The sequence below is a fragment of the Taudactylus pleione genome, unplaced genomic scaffold, assembly GCF_031769625.1.
Source record: "Taudactylus pleione unplaced genomic scaffold, aTauple2 ptg000095l, whole genome shotgun sequence".
Lineage (NCBI taxonomy): Eukaryota > Metazoa > Chordata > Amphibia > Anura > Myobatrachidae > Taudactylus > Taudactylus pleione.
Window position 1 is genome coordinate 4368065 of NW_028284497.1, and position 22806 is coordinate 4390870.

Below are 22806 nucleotides of genomic sequence, written 5' to 3' on the forward strand. Positions count from 1 at the left end.
GGTAGTTATGGCAGCCCACCTGCGGATGCAGGGGGTCCGCTTGTTACCCTATCCGAGTGACCTCCTGTTGTTACCACGGTCTCCAGAGATACTTCAGTGCCATATGCAACGGACAATATCTGTGTTGCTACGTTAGGGCTGACTGATAAACTGGAAATGGTCCTCTCTGATTCTTCACAGAGGATGCTCCATATCCCAACATCTGAGGATCTTTGTGATTGAGGAAAAGATCTCTGCATTACAGGCAAAGGTACACAGTTGCCTGCAGAGTCGCTGAGTGTCTATTCACTTGGCAATGTGGTTCCTGGGTTCCAGGATGTCGCTGTTCGACATGGTGGAGAGTACCCAGCCTCACTCTAAAGAACTTGATCCTCTCCGGATGGGATGGGTTGCCCCATAGGATAAAGTCAATAGGCTTTCCCCGGAGGTTTGTCTCTCTCTGGCCTGGTGGCTGCAGAAAGCTCACCTAAACAAGGGGCACCCCCTTTGGGATTGCGGACAGGGTCCTTCTGACGACGGACGCCAGTATCTGTGGCTGGGAAGCAGTGACGGGTCCACACTTGTTCCAGGGCAGGTGGACACCAGTAGTTTTTGCGCTTCCCATAAACATCTGAGAACTCTGAGCAGTATTCAGGGTTCTCCAGCATGCAGGACAGGTCCTCCACGGAAATACCGTGCAGGTACAGTATGACAACGCCATCATGATGGCTTATGTAAACCACCTAGGAGGTTCCCGAAGTCAGGCGACACTAACAGTGGTGTCCCGAATTCTGGCTTGGGTGGAAGGCTATATCCCTGCCGTCATCGGCAGTGTTCATTCAGGAATCCTCAGATGGAAAGCAGGCTTTCTCAGCCGTCAAGACGTGCATTCAGGGAAATGTCCTCTTTATCAGGAGGTGTTCAATCTTCTGGTGAACAAGTGGAGCCTTTCAGAGATGAGACTCTTCTGATAGACGTAGGTAGGTCCAGTGGACCTTCCAAGTTGTGTACCTCGTCCCTCCGTTATCCCTTCTTCCTCCAGTAATAGTAAGAAGGAGGCACGCTCCTGCTGATAGCTCCAGCGTAGGCCAGATGGCACTATTACTCAGATCTTCGAAGCCTCTCAGTTAACACTCCGAAGCTGTTGCCTCTACGCCCGGACCTGTTGTCTCAGGATCCTGGCTGATACCCAGACCTGGGTTGTCTGTCCTTGACGGTGTGGCGGTGGAGACTGCCCTCTTAAGGTCTAGGACTTTTTCCAGCTCTATAGTTAACAGGGGCTCTGTCCATGCTAAGAGCTCGGAAGTTTTTATCTGCAAGAATTTACCATTAGGTATGGTATACTTTCTTTCAGGTGTCGCCCTAGAGGCTAGGCTCCTCGGGTATTCCGGATATCCAGAGGTTGGCTTTCCTACAGGTGGGCTTAGATAACGGTCTTCGCCTTGCTTACCTGAAGGTGCAGGTTTCTGTCCTGTTAGTATGGTTTCAGTGTAGGATTGCTACTCTTCCTGATGTCCGCACCTTTGTGCAGGGTGTACGTTATATTCAGCATCCCTTTGTTCCACCTGTGGCTCCTTGGGATTTAGCTGTGGTCCTTAGGGCTCTCTGAGGACCGCCATTTGATCCACTGGGCTCAGTGGATTTCAAATGGCTTACGGCTAAGACTGTATTCCTTCTGGCTCTTAATATGGCCAGTAGGATCTCAGAATGGGAGGCTCTGTCATGTAGACCTCCCTTTTTCTCATCTTTCCTAGGAACAGGGCAGTGCTTGCCTTTACTTCCCCAGTCCTGTCTGCTGGTGAGGCCTATTTGGCTGGGGTACGGGCGCTAAGAATTTAAGTTGACCGTACCAGTCCATTTAGGAAATCAGACTCTCGGTTTTGTCCTTTCTGGTTTCCATAAAAAGGGTTGACCTGCCACTACGCTAACTTTGGCAGGATGGATTCACAGGTCTTCCTGTTCCATCCTCTATTAAATCTCTTCCACTAGGTCTGTGGGTCCTTCGTGGGCAGCTCGACGTGGCGCCTCAGCGGTGATTGGCAGCCACGTGGTCATCTGTCCATATTTTTGTAAGGTATTATGCTTTTGATACCTTCGCCTCTCAGGATGCTTCCTTTCGGCGGTGGATTCTCCTTACAGCACAGGAGCGTCCCCACCCTTAAAGGATACTGCTTTGGGACATCCCCAAGGTATCCTGTGGATACCCTATGGACCCTGAAGTAGAAAATATGAGATATGGTAAGAACTTACCCTTGTTATCTCGATTTCTACGAAGTCCATAGGGTTCCACAGGACTCCCGCCCTGTCGCACCTGTACTGCAGATGGGCTTTGATCTGGTCACCGGTTTCTCCGTCTCCTTCTGGTGAGAATGTGATTCTTGTGTGTTCCAGACTGTCTTCTCTCTCTTTTTTGCTCCTGCTCCGGCCTATGGCTTGTTACGAAACTGAGTGGCCTGAGGCTCGGGGGCGGGGTATAGGAGAGGGACCCCAGTGCATCCTGGGAGGCTGAAAATTTAACTCTGTGGTGCCTGGATGTCTGCCGCCATCGCCTATACCCCAAGGTATCCTGTGGAACCCTATGGACTTTGTAGAAATAGAGATAACAAGGGTAAGTTCTTACCATATCTCATATTTTTTGTGCTTATGTTAAAACCTTTTCTCAGTCCTATGGGGAACACCCTCGCCCTACGCTTTTTATCCGTGTTTTTGTTTTGTTTCTTTCATTGTTTTCCTTATTGCTGTTATCGTTCGAGAACGTTCACACTTCTCATCTCCCTCTTGATCTGTACTCTTAGTTACATATTTTGGGGCTGTTAGTAAAATACTTAATTTCCTAGGCAGATAATGGGGGATTTGGTGAGGAGGAGCATGAGCTTTTGCTGGTAAATTCAGAAAGCTACTACCACTCAGGGCTGGCTCGAGGCCAGTTCCAGCTGAGCGGCCAGACAAGGGTGCCACTCCATAGAGGGTACCCTTGTGGGACTGGACCCATACCCATCGCGCCTGGCCTGGGCAGCACTGAACTCTTCCAGGTAGCTCAAATGCAGCACGGGCCTTGTGTGACCTTGCAGTCAGCGACAAGGTGTTGTGACGCTGTAGATCACGTCGCCACACGTCATCCCCGTCCGTGCTGAAGCAGGTGGTGGTGGTTGAGGGTCTTTTGGGCTGAGGATGGCGATTAGGGTCTGAGGCTGAGGAAGGTGATGAGGAACTTTTGGGCTGAGGATGATGATGAGAGAGGATGGTGATGAGGGACTGAGTATGGTGATAAGGGCTGAGGACAATGATGAAGGCTGAGAGTCCAGGTGAGGGAGTGGGACCAAGTTCCAACCCACTGGCCTGGTCTGGACTCTTTGGAGGGAGGCACTCACTGGTCTGTACTTTTTGGAGCGACTGAAGGCTGGTCTCCTGCAATTAGCTCTGCAGTTATCTCTGACAGCCCAGCAGGTGAGGTCACTCAGTATTCTGTAGGGGGCTGGGGGGAATCAACGTTTGTTTTATTTTTTTTTCAGACTGTGGGGGCAATGAATCAATGTATGTTTTTTCCTGTGAAAGCAATCATTAAATCTATGTTTATTTTTTTTTTTTGTGTGTGTTTGCCAATATTTATGTTTTTTTTTTTCCTGTGGGGTCCAATGTGTATATTTTATTTCCCTGTGGAGGATAATGTGTGTGTTTGTCTTCCCTATCAGGGACAATGTGTGTTTTTTTTTTCCCCCTTTCAGGGACAATGTGTGTTTGTTTGTTTTTTCATGTGGGGGCCAATGTGCTTTTTGTCACCTGTGGGGCTGGACTCCTTGCTATATTTATGTTTCTCTCTTCTGTGGAATAATTTGTTTCATTAAAAATTATAAAACTGTTTATTTTGGTTGATTAACCTATTAATTGTGGATGTACAGTAGTTGGATCTGGGGGGTCCAAAATGTCTCCACTATACTATCTGCCACAGTATATTCAGTGTCCTTCAATTTGTATAATGAACAAAAACAGATTTTTTTTTTTTAAAAGCAAAGGTTTAGGTTATATATCTTGTATAATTCCATCCTCATTTTATCTTCATTTGACGTCACCAAGTCTATGAGCTGGCTAGTGGATACTGCAACCAACGTAACTTTGTGAATATCATTTCACCCTAATTTCTTCAGATCTCTAACTTTTATTTTAGGTTTCATTTTGAAGCACAGTATGGTATGCTAGTTAGGAAATCTACATTCACTGCGGACAGGCATCTCTTGCAAACAGTCTCACCTCTCTTTCTCTGTCCGTTTTTGATAGGCGCATTTGCCTTAGCATCTGTGATCTTTGCTCCATCATAAGTGTCCGCTCGTATGTATAGGCAGAAATGTCACTGTCATGCTGCACAAGACAAAGTATCAAATTAGATCAGAGGACGGTGATCTCATAATTAGCATTGGTTTCTTTATACTCACCATCTCCACTACCTCCACATCAGCCTGAATACGTAGGTGGTAGAGGAAGGTGGCTAAATCTTTCTTCATCTGAATGCTGTTATCTTCCATTTGGGCCACTGTGAAGATACGCATCTTGCATTTCCGCCACACCTGGACAGGTCACGCCATAGGAGTACAGATAAGGGAAGAAGCAGCATGAGTTTAGAAGTTGTTAGTACGAGGCTGCTCCTCCCAAGTGGGAGTATATTTATACATTCTATTATCAGCTACTTTTAGAAAGAATTCATGTGATACAATGCAGATGAGCATATTTATTAAGTACACAGAACATAGTAGATAGAGTGCAAGTAATGATTCTTTTGGCATATGCACACTAGAAGTAATGAGTTAGAATTAACTGGTCGATGTACAATTGTATAATGTAAGAGGCATATGAAAGCATGGAATGCAACATCCGATGTGCAATAGGATAAACCTGCAACAAAAGCACATGAATGTGAAAGGATCAGTAGGAGGAAGAGAATGGTATTGAGAATAATACAATCTCATTCTCACCTTGTGCTGTTTGAGGAGGAAGGGAAGCAGCATCAGCATACCTCCATCATGTACAACCCACCACACGTCTATGTAACCCTCTGCTAGAGTCTCCCGAGATCCAGGGAATAAGGATATGTTCTTTGCTACAAGTAGTGCCTGGCGAGCAGCTGTGGTAATACGAACAGTGGCTGGAAATTGAAAACTGAAGGTTACAAGCGGGACACTGCGCCATATGTAATGTCACAGATTGTGTTTCAGGGCACAACAAATTACTTTTGAAGCCTGTTATATTTAGTGTCTCTCAACCTTTCACTATTTGTATAGGGCTGTGTAAAATATTGTCCTAAGAATTACTGAGCAATCTATTGTATTAAGAAAAACAATAATAGCAGTAAACAGAATAGTACATTTAGCTCTTACTGATGAAAGTTTTCCAAGCCCGAGAGTCATCACTTTGCCTCCAGCCACTTGGCCAGCCCATGATGACAGTGTTGTGTCGCATTCCTCCAAGACCACAAGACTGGATAAGATGGGACAGACCCTCTCTTTTCTTCTGTGCTACCACCACCTGGCAAAAGCCTTTGACTCGTTCTTGCTCCATCAGCTGTTTCAGTGCCTGAAGGACATGAAAATATATTCCCTATAAACAAGTACTCCGGCTTCGTATTCTCCAGATTTCTGGACAACCTCTATTAGATAAATAATATATTATTTATCTACAGGATTTCACACTTCATTGATTTTTTTCCCTAAATAGTTCCTCAGCTTATACACAGACAGGTGGGTTCTCCTCCTCTCCAGCTAGGTCTGTCACGCTCCCTAGCTCCCACTGCACATGTATGTTGGACACTAGACAGACCTTAAAGAATTAATCCAAAATTCTGATTGTGGGATGCCCCAAAGGTGGCTTTGGGGCATCCCACAATCTGTCCCCTACTGCAGAAGGAGAAAAGGTTTTTTGATTTTTTTTGGATGTACCAAAGAAAAAAAATCCAAAGCTGAAGGGACACACAAACTCGGTTCCTTTTTTTTACTGTCTACCGTGCCGGGCAAGTTGGAAAGGAGGAGGAGCATGGGAAGAAAGGAAGTAAAGTGAGAGGACCTATTAGATTTGTTATTATTTTAATTTAGATTATTGGGGGGGGGGATGCATACAAAGCACTGATCTACGTGGGGAGTGGTGACTTTCTGCAAACTGCATAAAAAAGGGGTTAACGAAAATCATGTAAGAAAGTGGTAAGAAGACAATTGTACCTGCTCTGCTGCCAGCGCCTCTGCATAATTCTCCAAGTAATCCCCAAGCAAAACCGACCCGACGATAGTTAAACCTTTTCCAGCCTTCAGTTGAGAGGCAAAAGAGAGAAGGCGCGGTTGCGACACATGGAGATCAGAGTCTAGCTTTACCAGGACAAGGAGCTGGGGTCTAGGTAGAAGGAAATATTTAGATAAAATATACAATAAAGCTCCAGGGTACACATGTTTCACACAAGACATTGCAAAAACTTTAATTCATGCACTCATTATCTTCCGCATTGACTTAGCAACAGTCTCCGAACTGTTCTTCCCCAACACAGACCTTAACCCCTACAATCTATTTTGAATGCAGCATCTAGACTGATTTTCCCTGCAAGATCTTCTGCTGCTCCGCTGTCAGTCACTAGACTTGCCTGTATTTTACTAAATACAATATAAAATACTTATTTACATAAAAGGCATTAACCAAAACTACGCGAACTTCTTTCTCTTCACTTGTATCAAAATATCTCCCTGATCAAATTCTCCGTTCTGCACATGACCTGTGTTTCTAATCCACTCATTACCTGCTTTTTTCAATCCGTAACCACTCTGTGGAATGCTCTTCCACGCAGAAGCATCCAAACATTCCCTGAAAACTCACCACTACTGGTAAGCTTATCAAATTTCTGAACCATCCACATAACCTCCATAAACTATTCTACTATTGGGATGGGTACGGTATGCCGGCGCTCTGGATACCGGCAGTCAAAATCCCGACGCCGGCATCCCAACAGGGTTAGGATATCGACACCTGTCGGTAGGTATCCTAACCCTCCCCCTCTCCCTGGTGCCTGAACCTAACCTCCCCCCTAGTGCCTAAACCTAACCTCCGCCTCCCCGAACGCTAAACCTAACCCCCTCCTAGTCCCTTACCTTAACCCTCCCCCTAGTGTCTAATCTTAACCCTCCCCCCAACCCTGTTACTTACCTTTGGGATGCTGGCGGTGGGGATGCCGGTCCTGGGATTGACAGGTGTGGGGATTCTAGCGCCGGTATTCTAAGCACCAGCATCCCCTGTGCCGGGATACTGAACGTATCCCCTACTATTTACCTCCCCTTCACACAGAACTTTACATATGTTCGCTTTCTACATTCACAATGACCCTAAACTGACATTGCTGTGTTCCTCGATCACATAGCCCATCAAGCAGTTTTACCCTTACAATCTGGCTGGGCCAAAATGTTTTATAGATATATATATATATATATATATATATATATAATGTTACAGTGATATAATGGATATGTACATCATATCTAATGAGGAATTGCGTTTTTAAAAATCAAAACTCCACATCTGATATGGTAGATATAATAAAAATATACGTACATGCTATATTTGAAAAAATAAGAATAAAAATATATATCTAATAAAGTTGAAGGAAAGTCATATACTGTATAAATAATAACCACACTAATGCAATGCACATATGTAGCATACAAATGCATGCAAACTTCAAGAGAAGAATATATCTTTATCATATGTAAAATACTCCTGCTGCAGATAAAATATGATGTTATGATTAGATAGAGTTCCAACTGTAACAAAATTAGTTAAACTACTGTACAGGTTGAGTCTCCCATATCCAATACGGAATATTCCGAAATACGGAATATTTTTAGCATGACTGAGAAAGTGAAACCTTTGATTTTTGATGGTTTAATGTATACAAACTTTGTTTAAAGCACAATATTATTAAAAAATATAGTACTATAAAATAACCTTCAGGCTCTGTGTATAAGGTGTATATGAAACATAAATGAATTGCATGTATGTACACAAACTGTTTTTAATGCACAATATTATTAAAAATATTGTATAGAATTACCTGCAGGCTGTGTGTATAAGGTGTATATAAAATATAAAAGCATTCTGTGTTTAGATTTGGGTCCCATTCCCAAGATATCTCATTATAGAATGCAAATATTTCAAAATACAGAATATTCCGATGTCCAAAATACCCCTGGTCCAAGCATTTTGGATATGGGAGACTCAACCTTACAATCAAAAATTGCTCTAACCAGTTTTGCCTCCTCCTGCAAAGGCTTTATCAAAGAATTTGGTTTTAACATGCAGACTGTCACCTTTAATGTGAGGGTATTCGCATGCAAATCAAAGGAAAGGTTTAGGAATTACAGCTTTTTAATATATAGCCCCCTCATTTTTAAAGGAACCTAAAGTAATTAGTGAATTAACAAAAAACCTGTTTCATGGACAGGTGTGAGCTATTACTTAATTATTTATTTATCAATTAAGCAGGCAAAATGTCTAGAGTTGATTCCAAGTGTGGCAATTGCATTTGGAAGCTGTTGCTGTGAATCCACAGCATGCGGTCAAAGGAGTTCTCAATGTAAGTGACAGAGACCATCCTTAGGCTGCAAAAGCAAACAAAAACCATCAGAGAGATAGCAGAAACATTAACCTAGGTACACACTGCATTAAGCTCGGTACACACTGGAGCGTTGGTCATATTTGGTCATATCGTAATGTAATGACATATCGTGCAATGTGTATGTACAATATGTGCGTTCCCGCGGTCGCATGTGACGTCGTCAAGTTTAATGTGCTGCACAGCAAACCTGCCGATATCGCATGTTAATGAAGGATGGAACGAATGGTTGTTCAGTCTTTCATAACATTGCTCTAATGTATACCTGCGGTACGATATGTCGGCCTGACGGGTGTATACCTAACTTTAGAAGTGGCCAAATCAACAGTTTGGTACATTCTGAAAAAAAAAAAAAAGTGCACTGTTGAGCTCGGCAATACTAAAAGGCCTGGAAGTCCACTATAGACAAGAGTGATGGACAGGGGCGCCGAGGGGGGGGGGGGGGGTGGAGCGGGTACTAATTACACGGGCCCGGGCTTGCCTGAGGGGCCCGGCACCGCCCCCCCCTCCCTCTTGGGCTGCAGTGGGAGTCTGCTCGCAGCAGCCTCCTATGCCTGTGGGGAGGGGGGGGGGAGCGGTCACACTGATTACAAGTGAAGAACACTCTCCAGGATGTAGGCATATCATTACCCAAGTCTACCATAAAAAGAAGACTGCACAAGAGCAAATACAGAGGATTCACCACATGGTGCAAACCATTCATAAGCCTCAAAAATGGAAAGGCCATATTAGACTGCCAAAAAAAAAAAAAACCACGTCTAAATAAGCCAGCCCAGTTTTGGAGCAGCATTCTTTAGAGAGATGGAACTAAGGAGCTCATTCAGACCCGCTTGCTAGATGCATTTGCTCGCACCCTGCGTATGCAAATCCAGCACACTATGTCTTGGCGTGTGATCACTTTGTGTATGCAGACGCCCACCAGCCATTCATAAGACGCCCACTTGCGCACGTCATCTCCTGGAAGTGCATGAAACCATTGATACATCGAGCACCATCGGATGTGCTCGCAGCGCTTGAGGTTGACTATATCCTGCCGCAAGGACTGCGATCACTTCAGTGTGAAATACAACCAGGTGATGTGTACAATGACGATGCCTGTTAATTATGCACGCCTCTGAAACGGCGTTGAGACTCTCAGGCACGCCTGCTTTAGCACCTCCGCTCCCCCGTTTCTAGTGGTCTGCCCCTGTTACTACCTACAAACGGCCTCTCCTGTTAGTCATTCAGCTGGGCTGTCTATGCTGGGCGAGCGAAATGCTTCCTGATCTTTCGCAGTGGTTCGCGCACGCACATTGCGATACATACGCATGCGCAGATTGCAAATATCGCCCAGCTATGAGCGAACGCATCCTATCGAGCGGGTCTGAATCAGCGCCTAAGATCAACCTGTACCAGAATGATGGGAAGAAAAGAGTATGGAGAAGACTTGGAATGGCTAATGATCCGATACCACATACGACATCATCTGTAAAATACGATGGAGGTATTGTGATGGCATAGTAGTGGTTATTAATGAAATGACAGAAGCAGCTGGATGAATGCTGACGTGTATAGGACAGAGGTTCCTAAACTACACCATTACAGTCCAGGTTTTAAGGATATCCATACTTGAGTCCAGATCGCTAAATCAAATTGACTAAAGTACTAATTAAGTGACCTGTGCTCAAGCATAGATATCCTTAAAATCTGGACTTAAATGGCGGAGTTTGGGAACCTCTGATATAGGGATATACTGTCTGCTCAGATTTAGCAAAGCTGATTGATACAGATGGACAATGACCCAAAACAAACTGAGAAAGCAACCCAGGAGTTTTATGAAGGCATAGAAGAGGAATATAATGGCCAAGTAAAATACCTGATCTCAACCTAATCGAGCATGCATTTCACTTGCTGAAGACAAAACTAAAGGCAGAAAGACCCACAAACTCACAACAACTGAAGACAGCTGCAGTAAGGGCCTGGCAAAGCATACCGAAGGAGGAAACCCAGCATTTAGTGATGTCCATGGCTTCAGGCATTATCTGCAAAGGATTCTCGAAAAACTATTAAACATTAACATTTTATTTATGATAATCTTAATATGTCCAATTACATTTGATGGGGGCCCATGCATAAAAATGGTTGCAATTCCTAAATATTTCATACAATATTTTTGTTCAAACCCTTGAATTAAAGCTGAAAGGCTGTGCTTCAAGTTTCAAATACATCTCCATTGTTTAATGTCAAATCCATTGTTGTGGCGTACAAAGCCAAAATTAAGAAAATTGTGTCAATGTCCAAATACATATGGACCTAACTGTATATAGCAATCATCCTTATGTGTTACATTCCTATCATCCTATAGATTGTAAGCTTGTGAGCAGGGCGTTCTTCCCTCTGTCTAAAGCTCAACTAACTATGCTGGCGCTACATAAGTGAATGATAAATTTACCTCCAGTTTTTAGTGTGTGGTGGTCCTTCCTCCAGTCGCAGTAAAGCAAAGCGTGCAGCACTCAGGGAAAGCCCTCGTATCCCATCTCCCCATTCCTTCTCAGCTCTGTGCACATAAGAGAGATAAGAGTTGTAGAATGTAAGGAAGAAGTAATACTCTCCTGTAGCAACAGAGGGCAGTAATGCATTAGAGAAAAGGGGAATAGTGTGTAGGAGAGGATGAAAACCACGGACTCTGCTCACCCATGATACTCTATGTACTTGTAGATCATTCCTGCAATCACCATGGAAATAAGGGCATAATACCAGGAGGAAATGAACATTAGAGCCAAACAGAGAGCCATGCCCAAGAAAGATAAGGTCCTACAATGGGGAGAGATATGGTGATATAGAATTGTATTAAATATAATGGTATAGAATTTTAAGAGTAAGTTATTTTAAAAATGTATTTGGTTCAATAAGTAGATCATCTATGTGTAATAGTTAGAGTGGGTACACATCAGAATGACGGGCAATCGGGACGAATTCCCTTCATCCCGGACCATACATGACTGCCTGTACACACTGTGCAATTTAATGAACGACGGAACGATATCTTGTCCCGTCCTTCATTAAACTCCACCACCTCGTAACACAATGTCTTCTGATTGGCTGTGCAACATGACTGACCAAAATATATTGTGTACGACCAGCGGGAGTGCGCAATCGTGTATATACACTGCACGATTTGCCATTCCAATTTGCCTGGAAATGACAAATTGTGCAGATATCATCCTAGTGTATACTCACCCTTAGATGCCAGCTCAATGGAACAGGTGCTGGTAGGGCAAAGAAGAAGGTGCCACTCACGGTATGGTAACATAAAAAGGGTAACATTAAATATCATACAATAAATTCCTTCAAATATTTCTATTATTAAGTCCAGAACAAAAAGCTCCACAAATCTTTCAGCCACAGGTAACTTTACGTGCCAATGTGGACAAACTGTATTATAGAATAGCAGCTAGTGTTTTTTAAATATATCCTGGTTAATTGTATGAATGACTTACCAGTGATAATACTGAAAGCGAGGACGCCAATTGGGAGAATGCAGCAGAGTCTGCAATCCACAGGCCAAGTTCACAAAGAGGTAACACATGAGGAAAAACCTAGGATGAAGAAAGATTAGATGGATGCAGGATGATTAGTGCCAAGGCACAGCGACTAATCGCGCGGAATTACTCTTTCCTGACTATGCCTATGTTTTCTATATTGCCCGACTACTTGGCGTAGTCAGCAATATAAGCATTCTCAGCTTATATGGGAAACACTGGACAGCAGATACAGGCCAGTCTTAACAGGTAAGATTATTTATACTGAATATTTTAGGGGGAGGGGGCCTGGACTGCACACCCTAGCTATTTCTAATGGGATGTGCTACTAACTGAGACAGTACTATAACACAGAAAAAAGGGGAGAGCAGATGCACTATACAACCATACAAATGAAAAGTGTTAGGTAAGTGAAAGTAGAGGCTTAGTGTTAGAGGTGTTAAGTGCAAAATAAATGTGTGAAAATGGAACATAAATAAAAAAACAAACAGGGGGTAATTCAATTCATCGCGATGATGAATAGCCGCGGGAAAGAGCTCCCGAAGCTATTCAATTCAACGCGATGTTTGTGCGGGCTAAGGGATTTCTTCTCGCCCCCCCCTGGGGATGAGAGGAGAAATGCAACATAAGTGCTGGCAGCACGGCTGTTTACCGGCTTAGCGCGGCGCTAATAGCCACGCGGACGGCACTTTAGTCGGAGAATGCCGGTTCTCGCGACTAAACACCCAGGTTAAGTCGCGAGAACCGGCATTCTCTGACAACCAATTCCCCACCAGGCAAACAGCACGGTGTACTGAATAGCTCCGAGGGCTCCCTCCTGTGGCTATTCATCATCACATTGAATTGAATTCCCCCATTGAGTGATATACGCCCCAGGCATGAACCCCTATAATGTTAGGTACTTACCAGATGAGGTTACCTTGATGTTGGTGGGAGAGCTCATAACTTTGGCCAAATTTGTGCCAAAAACCTTGTCTATAATGTATAATTATTAAATTGTTGTATGGTGCATCTGCTCTCCCCTTGTTTCTAAGATTATTTATACCTTATCTTTTTCTCACAGCATTAATTGATTTATGCTACATTCTATTTGGATTTTTCCACTTTACATTGATTACATGCTAATTATAGCATTTAATGTAATGCATAAGGAGACCACATTCTTTTAATGGGCAAACTATTGCATATTTGAATGTCATATTTATAACTTTAAATACATATGGGAACGTGTTTGTTTTTAATCTGTATGATTCATCAGATTCATCAGCTAACATGCACATTATATATATATATGCCTTCAGCAGCGCTTGGAGATGACATAATCTCCAAGCGTCTACTGTAACGTAGGAAGAGCCGGGTCATGGAAGGCCCGGATCTGTTGTGAATGGCTGGACCCTGGAATAACCCGGGTTCAGCCGCCAGTGTAAAAGAGGTAAAAGCCTTGATGATTGTTTATATGTATTGTTAGGGTTGTATGATACCCTATTATTGTTTCCAGCTTTAAACAAATAATTTTATCAATAATTCAAAGTTTGACTATTGATCTATTCCTCACTCAGGGGACCATCCCCTCCACCTCATAGACGTTGTATGATACATTGTAATTAGTGGAGTTTTTGATCATTCAGGTATACTAAACTTCAAATACACAGTAATGTGCAGAACCCACACCAACCCTGCAGTTCCCATGGACAAACAGGCTTCAGTTTGACATACAAAAAAACATTGCTGAAATGTTAGTTTGCAGATTATGGGGTTGTTAATAAAAAGTATGGGTACATAGGGAAAACATGTGCAATAATTAATAGGAATCTGTGTGATCCCGAGTACTGTAACAAAAGTCTGCAGCACATATTTTTCCCACTTGCAGTGGCTGCAAGCAGTTACATGAGAGAATGCAGCCTGAATCACTGATCTGGGATATGCCGTAGTTATACAGAATAATGTATATCAGGTGAATGTAAAACTAAGGGTACACTAGTACATAGGGAACAGACATACCACTAGGAACAATATGGAAAACTCTGCAAGTGACAAATCCTGTCGCCGCTGTATCTGTGTTCACGAGAAGATATGTTGATGCTTCAGCCGCCGCTGATGTACAGATACACCTATCGGCTGCATCTTTGATCCGCTGCTTGAGTACAAAGATGTACCCCTACAGGAAGCCGTGGGCAGTACCACTGCATACAAGGACACAGTCATTGGCTGCTACATGCCCCCGAAATGGTTGCATCATGCCTGCGTTTGTCTCACCACCCCCCGTTACCTCCTACAAACGCTCACTACCGGTCAATTGTTTTGAATCCAAATCCACAATATGGCCGTCATCTTAAATTAATTCATGGTGACACATGCACAGTGTGACTCAGATCCATGCGCAATAGAACAAACTATTACCAACTGTAAAACATCGGCATTGCGTCCACCTCCAAATCAGGCCCTCAATCTTAAATAGTATGTCTATAGGCTATACAAGCTTACTACTCATTTCTCATCACAGGCGGACTGTAGGAATAGTCAAGAGCTGCCTCTGGTTTTAGTCCCTAGCAAGTACCCTGATACGGTGCAGTTATCATTACTCTATTGTCATTATTTACTCCATCACCACTGGTAGGGACACCTCTAAGACTACAACTTTAACCCCAAAACAAGTTACTCTCTATAACATCCAAATGAATTAGCTTACATGCACTGCTGTAACATACAGGGCCTGATTCAGAGGTGCATGTAATTGGAGCGCAATGGCGATGTTTATGTAATTGAGTTTATTATTTGCAATTGCACATGCACAAAAAGTGGCGTGTCATGAAACACTGGCAGTGTTATAGCCTGCTGAGGTGCTGAAACGCAGGTTACTACACAGGGGTAGGCTGAGACATTGCACATTATCACAGCCATGACTCTGGCAACACATAAGAGCCGACTCAGCAGCGTCTACCTCTGAATCAGGCCCCCAGCCTCCAACAGAAAGGTGTAATAACACAAAAAGTACAAGAGGTTGGAAAAGAGAATACAAAGTATATATGAAGTATCTCAATAAACTCAGGTCCTGATTCACTACCATACGCAACTGCGTATGCAATAGCGATTAAGCACACAGTTCATCTGCTAATTCATTTAGATCGCAATGCCGTCGTAGCACTACATAAGGATGCCCACTTTACCACACATGCGTAATGCTTAGCAAGACTGTGAAACCATCGGTACAATCAAGTACCATCGTAGCCTCACGCACACTTGCAGAAGCTCTGACCTTACTCAGAAATTGCTAACAACCATACGCATGCTGCGTATGCCATCACAGTGGATAATTTATGCACGCCCCTGCAACGGCGTTGAAACGCACTGGCACACCTGCGTTTGACCGATCACCCCCCCCCCCGTCACCACCCACAAATGGCACTTCCTATCAATCACTCTTCTCTTCAATGGGTCTGCGTAGTCACTGCGATCGCAGTCCCGATCACAAGAGCTAGTTCGCCCATGCTCACTGTGATGCATACGCAACAATCGGCCGATTGCATGTGTATTAGCAACTGCGTTCCTTACTGAATCAGGCCCTGATTGTCAAGTAATTGTGACATGTAGTATAAATAAGATAGATAGCCCAAGCGCCAGTAATGGTGTGCTGTTAACCCCCCTCCTTGTGTAGATTGCAGCACGCCTACAGGAAGTTTTTGCCACACTTCCAGCAACAATAAAAGAAATACACAAAAACAAGTAGGCGGCGTCTAAGAACACATATCAGGGATGGTATTTATAAGCCACCTTTATTAAAGGCTCAAATATCAATATATGTAAACTTTCAAAAATATCAATAAAACTCCCGGGAGTATAAGAAAATTCTATACACACAGTATGTATTTAACTGAATAACATGTCTTCAAATGAAGCACAAAATCACAATTAAAAGACAAACAATCACAATAAAATATCTCTATTATTCTCAAATTGACGGGTTGAACATCTGAGCTCTGGTGCTTCAATGAGCCAGGTGAAAATTACCCAGTTACTCTCTCTCTCTCTCTCTCTCTCTTAATTTGGAGATATAAAAAAGGCCTTTCAAAGTCTTTTTAGTCAGCAGACTTTTAAATTCAAACCTTTGAAACTACATGCACCTTTTCAAATGAGAAAGTAATTGTCAGCTACATACTAACAACTTGTGTATGACTAACGAGTTGTGAAAAGGAATAATAATTAACAGGTGGTTGTACTGACTACAAAAAAATGTTTGCTTGAAAAAGGAATTTTTTGGAACAAGTTCACTGAATTATTAATTGATATGAAGGTCCTAATGTTTTAATTGAATGTATTATATCTAGGAAAAGTGTACGTAATAATTAAATCTGGCAACTAATCCTGCTAGTTATTTAACATTGTTGTGGTTTTATATGTGAATTGTGTTAATTTTAATACATTTATAATTAATTCCTACTAATCGAATAGCACTTCTTTATGTAGGTTTTTCATAAAAATGATCTACAATAACACGAAATTGGGAAATACTCTTTAGAAAGCTGCAATTTGATTAGCGATTATTGTCACCAGCTAGACTAGCGCCCTGATATATTTTTGGTGTGTTTGGACATTATCCAATATGCCCCATACATAACCAGCAAGCCAACTTTAAATAAAAAGACCATTCATTATCTGGGAATATTGGCTTTCTACTTTCCAAAACAGTATACGTATCACTTATCCAGTGTCACACGGACAATGCTGTAAGCACAGTGCAGGAAATGCAGATTCAACCACCACTGCATTCATAGCAAATATGCTAACGGTGTACTAAACATATTTAACCTCAGTGGAAAAAGCAGTATCTATTACAAATCCCATAAAATGCAGCTAGGAAAATGTCCAAAGGAAATTCTATAGCATCTGCAACCTGCTGCTCGACAGTTGCTGAGCAACACATTTATCCAAAGTATACAGTATAGGCCACCACGCATTGTAATACCAAATTAAAAAATGTTTTCCAAAGACGATCCCTCTACTGTGACTGTAAGCACGTAAACATGGAACAGCAGCATTACAGCAGGGGCCAGGCTATAGCTAAGTGCCTTCAGTGATAGATGCACTAACATCAACTGGACTTGGCTGCTTGAGAGGGCTGAGCTGTGACAAAAATAAACCTGTAAGGCCAGTGACATATTTAAAGTGTGTACCTGTGTCTTATAAACATGTAAAAATTTTATTTAATAGCATCATATATTAATCAATTAACTTCTAAGTAGGTCTGTGACATCTTAAGGGAGTCAGGTGATAAGATCACATACATGGATAGAATTGGCGCTACCAGATCCAAAGAGGCAATCAGGATCCCCAACTCCGCAATCACAGCTGTGAGGAGCAGAGCCCAAGTAGGCTCCCCATTACTTTTTCCATGTCCAAACACCTTTTTATAAGGAGACACAAAATAGCATGTTAGGGATAGATTAGTGATCGTCTTAACATTTTATATTTCTTGTCAGTGCAGTGTCACACTGATGCTTTTTACTTTACATTTAAAGTGCAGCATGTAACCACTCCAAATTGTGATCAATAATTTCAATGAGTAAGACATAGATGATGTCACATAAGCCCTTTAATAGCTCAAGTGGTTTTTAAAATGCTTACAACTGTATTTAGCACAAGTACTCAATGACTGGGCTCAACTCTAACTGAAATAGATTACATTACAGTGATTTCAGTTCTCATTTTAAGATTTGAGGTTTACAATCACTGTGCAGCTGCATTAAAAAAAAGTCCAAAAAATTAGGCATGGGCACTTGTAAAGCTGGAAGGGCATCAGTGTGACACCACCCTTATAGTATCACTTCATGTGTACTTTATGTGGGTTATAGCACTACAATTGCCCTTGTCCATTGTCATGGTCTCTCTTACAGTCTCATCTCTGTCCCCCATAAGAGATACGATCAACTAGTTTTAAGTCACTGTGATGTTTCCTTCCACTCTCACCCGCAGAAAGGGGATGATTCCATCTTTTGCAATAGCCTGCAGCAGACGAGGGGCACCAGTTAGGCTCTGAAGTCCAGCTCCACAGGTGGAGAAGAAAGATCCAATCACTATGACCCAAGGTGACGGCCATGACAGGGCTCCTACCACAAGGGTACCTTTGACTGCATCTCCAAACCTGCAGGAGACATATCCTCATAGTCATTCTATACAAACTAGCCTCTCAAGTCACTGATCCATCCGTACTTACTTGTCTCTAAGCACCACTCCATCAATACAGGCTCCAAACAAGATGACATTACTGAGATCTGAAACCCACGTAGAGTCAAAGGAATTAACTCAACATCCTATTTTAATTTGTCTCTGTGTCTGTTTCATGATTTCACAGAGCAGTGTAACATAAAATGAATGGTTTTCTATGTGACAGATTGCAAATGCAGATTCAGCAGAGGGCAGTCCAGACAGACAAAACTACCAACTTGAAGGCTGCACCAGCTTAGAGCTGGTAGAGATCAGGAGCTATAATTTAAATTAGGTCACCCCTCCTGTTCTACTTTAGCGGAAAAGAGCATGTCTAGGCGTACTCTGACCAATGTAAAGTCAAGACTTCAAACACACAAAAATGTCACATCTTACAAAAGGTAGTCCTGATGTCTCCTAACCCGCATCATTAACGTAACACATAAATGAGACTAAACCAAGCAAACTAGAAGTGCACCTATGTGTGTGGACAGGTGGGAAAATTTGAAGCATTCCACTGTGCAAAAGAGTTAGTGTCACATCAAAATTCCAGCCTCCTGCCACTTAAGAAGCACGCCTTAGATTACACTCCAGTTTCTCTCCTAATTTTGCTTGGTCAACACTAATACTCAAGGAATATCTTAAGCTTTGTTTTACATTAGGCAACACAAACCTAAAAATAAACTTCTCTAACATAGTGCAAATGGAATACACAAGACACTCCCATAAAAAGTGCAGGACTAGACACAGTCTTGGTCAGCCCAGAAATGGTGCAAAAACCAGGTCCTTTTGGAGTGTAGAAATGGCAGCGTGCCCTAACTTAGCAAGGAATGTGTCCTCTCCATCATATTTTATCTCCTTTTCAATAACCATATCCTGCTATATTATATCTCATATTTGAGCTGCTTCGCAAAAGTAAAGGTGCCTACACACTTGCCGATTTTTTACACAATCTGACCGATTCCAACGCATTGTAACGACAGATCGTGTAAAAAATGCCCAAATCGTGAGTCCCCCTCACGATCACGATGCGCATCCCCGCTGGTCGCACATCGCATCTTCAGATCAGGCATGCTGTAGGGCAGAATTGCTAATCTGGGACACAATGCAGTGGATGCACGATAGATCTTCCGTCAGATTGGACATTTTTTACTCCAAATCGTGTGTAGGACTGCCGGGGAGCTGCCGGGGGAGAGTTCGAGAGAAATCGTACATCGTGAGCACATCGCCAAGTGTGTAGTACACCTGTCAAACCGTAATGCAGGTGTCCTAAGGCGAGCTCAGGGAGGACAGAAACCTCCCGTGGAGCAGAAGGGCAAAAGCAAAAGGCACCTTAAGAGTACTGGGAGGGGGGGTATAGCACAGACCGAACCATATTACAGCAAGGAAGCAGCAGCCCATCGTGCACTCTCCCCTTCCATCCAGCATCTCACTTACTGTTTGGCAGCTACCGGGTAGGAGTGGGGGAGGCTGTGAGGCTGCAATGCTTTCCTCCAGTGCAAGGTGGGCCGAGGTGGAGGGGGCGGCCGGCATCCTCCTTCTGGCGGGGGTGGCTCTGATAGGGTGGGCTGGGGTCGAGGAGGAGGGGGTGGCTGGCATCCTACTTCTGACTGGAGCAGCTCTGAGTCGTGACCTGCACTGTGACATGTCCAATAAGTTGCCCTGCGCTGATGTTTCTATATGAAATGTCAGCGCCAATAGACACTGCTGCATGTGATTTTGAGTGTGACTCAGAATCAGGCCCTATGTCTGGTGGATCAAATTTTTACTCACCACTCCTGTGAGCCATGTATAAATCAGCAATGTCCAACCAATAATAAATGAATGAAGTTATTGGTTGGACATTCCTGATTTATACATGGCTCACAAGACTGTTGGAATTTGATCGACCACATATAAAGTGTCAAATACATAATTACCATTCTGTCTTGTTACATTAAAAGGCAAAATACACCAGACATTGAGTGTGTGTGGATTCGTTAGACCCATTCAAAATTCAGATGGAATGGAAAAGAAACACAGTACACATCTGCCGGCACTTTTCTGTATGGCCATGGCGGCTTGTTTACTAGCTTATGCTAATGCAAAAATCCGCCCATTTATGCCGAATATCAATGCATCTGCATATGGAAGTCCATCCCGCCCACTGTTCTTACATCTGCCAACGTCACCATTAGATTCATGACTTGCACCCACCCCATGCTGAGTGCATAAGATTGGTCAGAAACAGGCATCCATACACTATGAATGAACATGGGACTCGGTTTACACACGCACACATGACACAAGAAGGATCAGTAATTTGACATTCTATTGTTATATACGTGTACACAATATTACACGGTTGTCACTCTCCTTCCATTCTATATGCTGCATTTGGAAAACGTATCAAGAAATCTCTCATAGGAGGAGGTCAAAGAAAAACTTATCTTAAGATCCACTAAGGAAAGTATACTGTATTCAGTATAGCTCAAGCGACTCTAAGCAATGACATATGCAGGATACAGACTAAAGAAGTGGTAAGGATTGCAAGAATTGTGCCAATCGGGATGGATTTTTGAGCATCCTTGAGGTCTCCAGAACGATTGGATCCAGCCATTATTCCTGCGAGGGATAAAGTGCAGAGCTGAGTAAGTAGCATGCAGTTATCGTGAAGAACACTAAAATGCCTTTTTCTCACCTCTAGCCAACATCAATGGCCTCACTAAAATCCTCTGTAGGAATACATTATTTATTTTAATTTTAGAAATATAAAATTTCAAAAAATTATGTTGACCCAACACAACAATTAACCTTGAATAGGTGTCTAAAACTTCTTAGGCATATCTTCTAGAACAGCTTGCAGATCTGGATGATAATAACATCAAAATAATTCTAAAACACGAGTAACCTTGGTCAGACTTTCCAACATCAGATTCTATGTATAGATACTTCCTCTCCTCATCTCTCTCTCGGTGTATATGTATTTTATGGGTTTGTAAATATTTAATGCTTATAGGCTTGAGCTTAGTTTATACAATTTGCATTGTACATTTAAGTTTCTAGTGCAGTATGTATTGCTGTTATGAGGTGTTTGTTTGTTGCTGGAATTAAACATATTCTGAATTTGAAAACCAATAAAAACAAACTCTAAAGGCTAATGCACATATGTAGGTTTATAGTTTCCCATGCTGCAACCCATTTTTACTCTATTAAGACAAAATAATCACAGTGGAGAACCAGACAGGCTAGGAATCATTGATTCCTATCAGAACATACACAGGATGCATATGGACCCAGAAAAAGGATGCATCCAATTTTTTATATACAAGTTGTTCCTGTGTTATGCAAGTGCCAGCTGCCAATGTCTGTTAACAGCAATGTTAGGCTACCAGTGGTTCCCTGCAGTGTACTTCAGTAGCATTACAAAGAGGAAGTGTGGTGGGCACAGGAAATGTTCCCCTACAATCACAATAGCAGCTCCGGCATGTCGTGTTCTAACAAGTTTCTGAAACTTTACATTCACAAAGATGCATGGAAATGTGAAGGGTTTTTTTTTCGGTTCATTACAAGTTATTTATATTTTAGGTTTAGTTTCATGCTGTTAATGAGCAGAACGTACACACAATACCTGTAACAGATGGGAAAAAGATGCCGACAAGAAGAGTGAAAGATGTTGTAATGTCAGCCAGAACATAATTATGGGACAGGGAGCCTACTGTATCGGATGATGGCAAAGATGCTTTTTCTATAATCTCTCCCTTCAGGAGATAACTGCTCCACAGGTTCTCTGAGAAAGAGAGGGAAGCGAAAAAGAGATTAGATTAGATTACACAACATAAAAACCCAGAGATAACATAGCTAAAGTGAGATAAAGAGAAGCAAGGAAAAATACCAGCAATGATTCCGCTGCTCAAGCCAGGAATTCCGTGGATTTCTGTAACGTTATTATGGTCAAAGTATTCATCACATGTCCCATTCAGCAACCCGTGGGGATGACAAAACAGGTTCCGCAAATCAGATACTGAAGTGGTGTTATCCCTATCCATGGTCTTGGCACAGGTGCTAAACTGAATCCTGGAGAGAGTTCGGTTCCCGAGCAAACAAACACTAGAACAATATAGTTAACAGTGGTAACAATTACTGAATAGCTCAATGCAACATAAGAGAAGGCCTCTAAATTACTAGAACAGTGATACTTAAGTATTTACATGAAGATGGCAGCATATATGTTATTACATTGTGGCCCGGGCCAAATTCTAGTTAAAAAGAAGTTATAGAGTAGTCTGTACACTTTGGCATATAAGGTGAGAACCTTGCGAATGTGTCTTAGGAAGTGGAATAATGTTTCAATCGATCTCACTGGGTAAACTAGAGTAATCCCACAATAAAATGATTAGTTATCTGATTGATAAAGATTATGATTTACATAGATTGATGGTTACTTTAAACCAGCTAGAAAATAAAGTATAAAAATTAAACATTATTGGC

The 22806-nt window shown here is 42.5% G+C and overlaps 1 protein-coding gene across 3 annotated transcripts in view; it reads right to left on the reverse strand.

The window, feature by feature from the left end:
* The window catches only part of SLC12A6 (solute carrier family 12 member 6), a 72009-nt gene that overhangs the window by 25153 nt on the left and 24050 nt on the right, over window positions 1–22806 (reverse strand). For all 3 annotated transcript variants that reach the window (XM_088469906.1, XM_088469907.1, XM_088469908.1), the window contains 14 exons: window positions 22211–22425; window positions 21947–22105; window positions 20842–20940; window positions 18347–18404; window positions 18100–18274; window positions 17418–17536; window positions 12094–12192; window positions 11288–11407; window positions 11046–11150; window positions 6183–6351; window positions 5349–5544; window positions 4947–5116; window positions 4410–4541; window positions 4228–4335 (listed from right to left, as the gene is read on the reverse strand). In XM_088469906.1, the coding sequence (XP_088326032.1) occupies window positions 4228–4335; window positions 4410–4541; window positions 4947–5116; window positions 5349–5544; window positions 6183–6351; window positions 11046–11150; window positions 11288–11407; window positions 12094–12192; window positions 17418–17536; window positions 18100–18274; window positions 18347–18404; window positions 20842–20940; window positions 21947–22105; window positions 22211–22425 (1924 nt within the window). The remainder of the gene's footprint in view (window positions 1–4227; window positions 4336–4409; window positions 4542–4946; window positions 5117–5348; window positions 5545–6182; window positions 6352–11045; window positions 11151–11287; window positions 11408–12093; window positions 12193–17417; window positions 17537–18099; window positions 18275–18346; window positions 18405–20841; window positions 20941–21946; window positions 22106–22210; window positions 22426–22806) is intronic.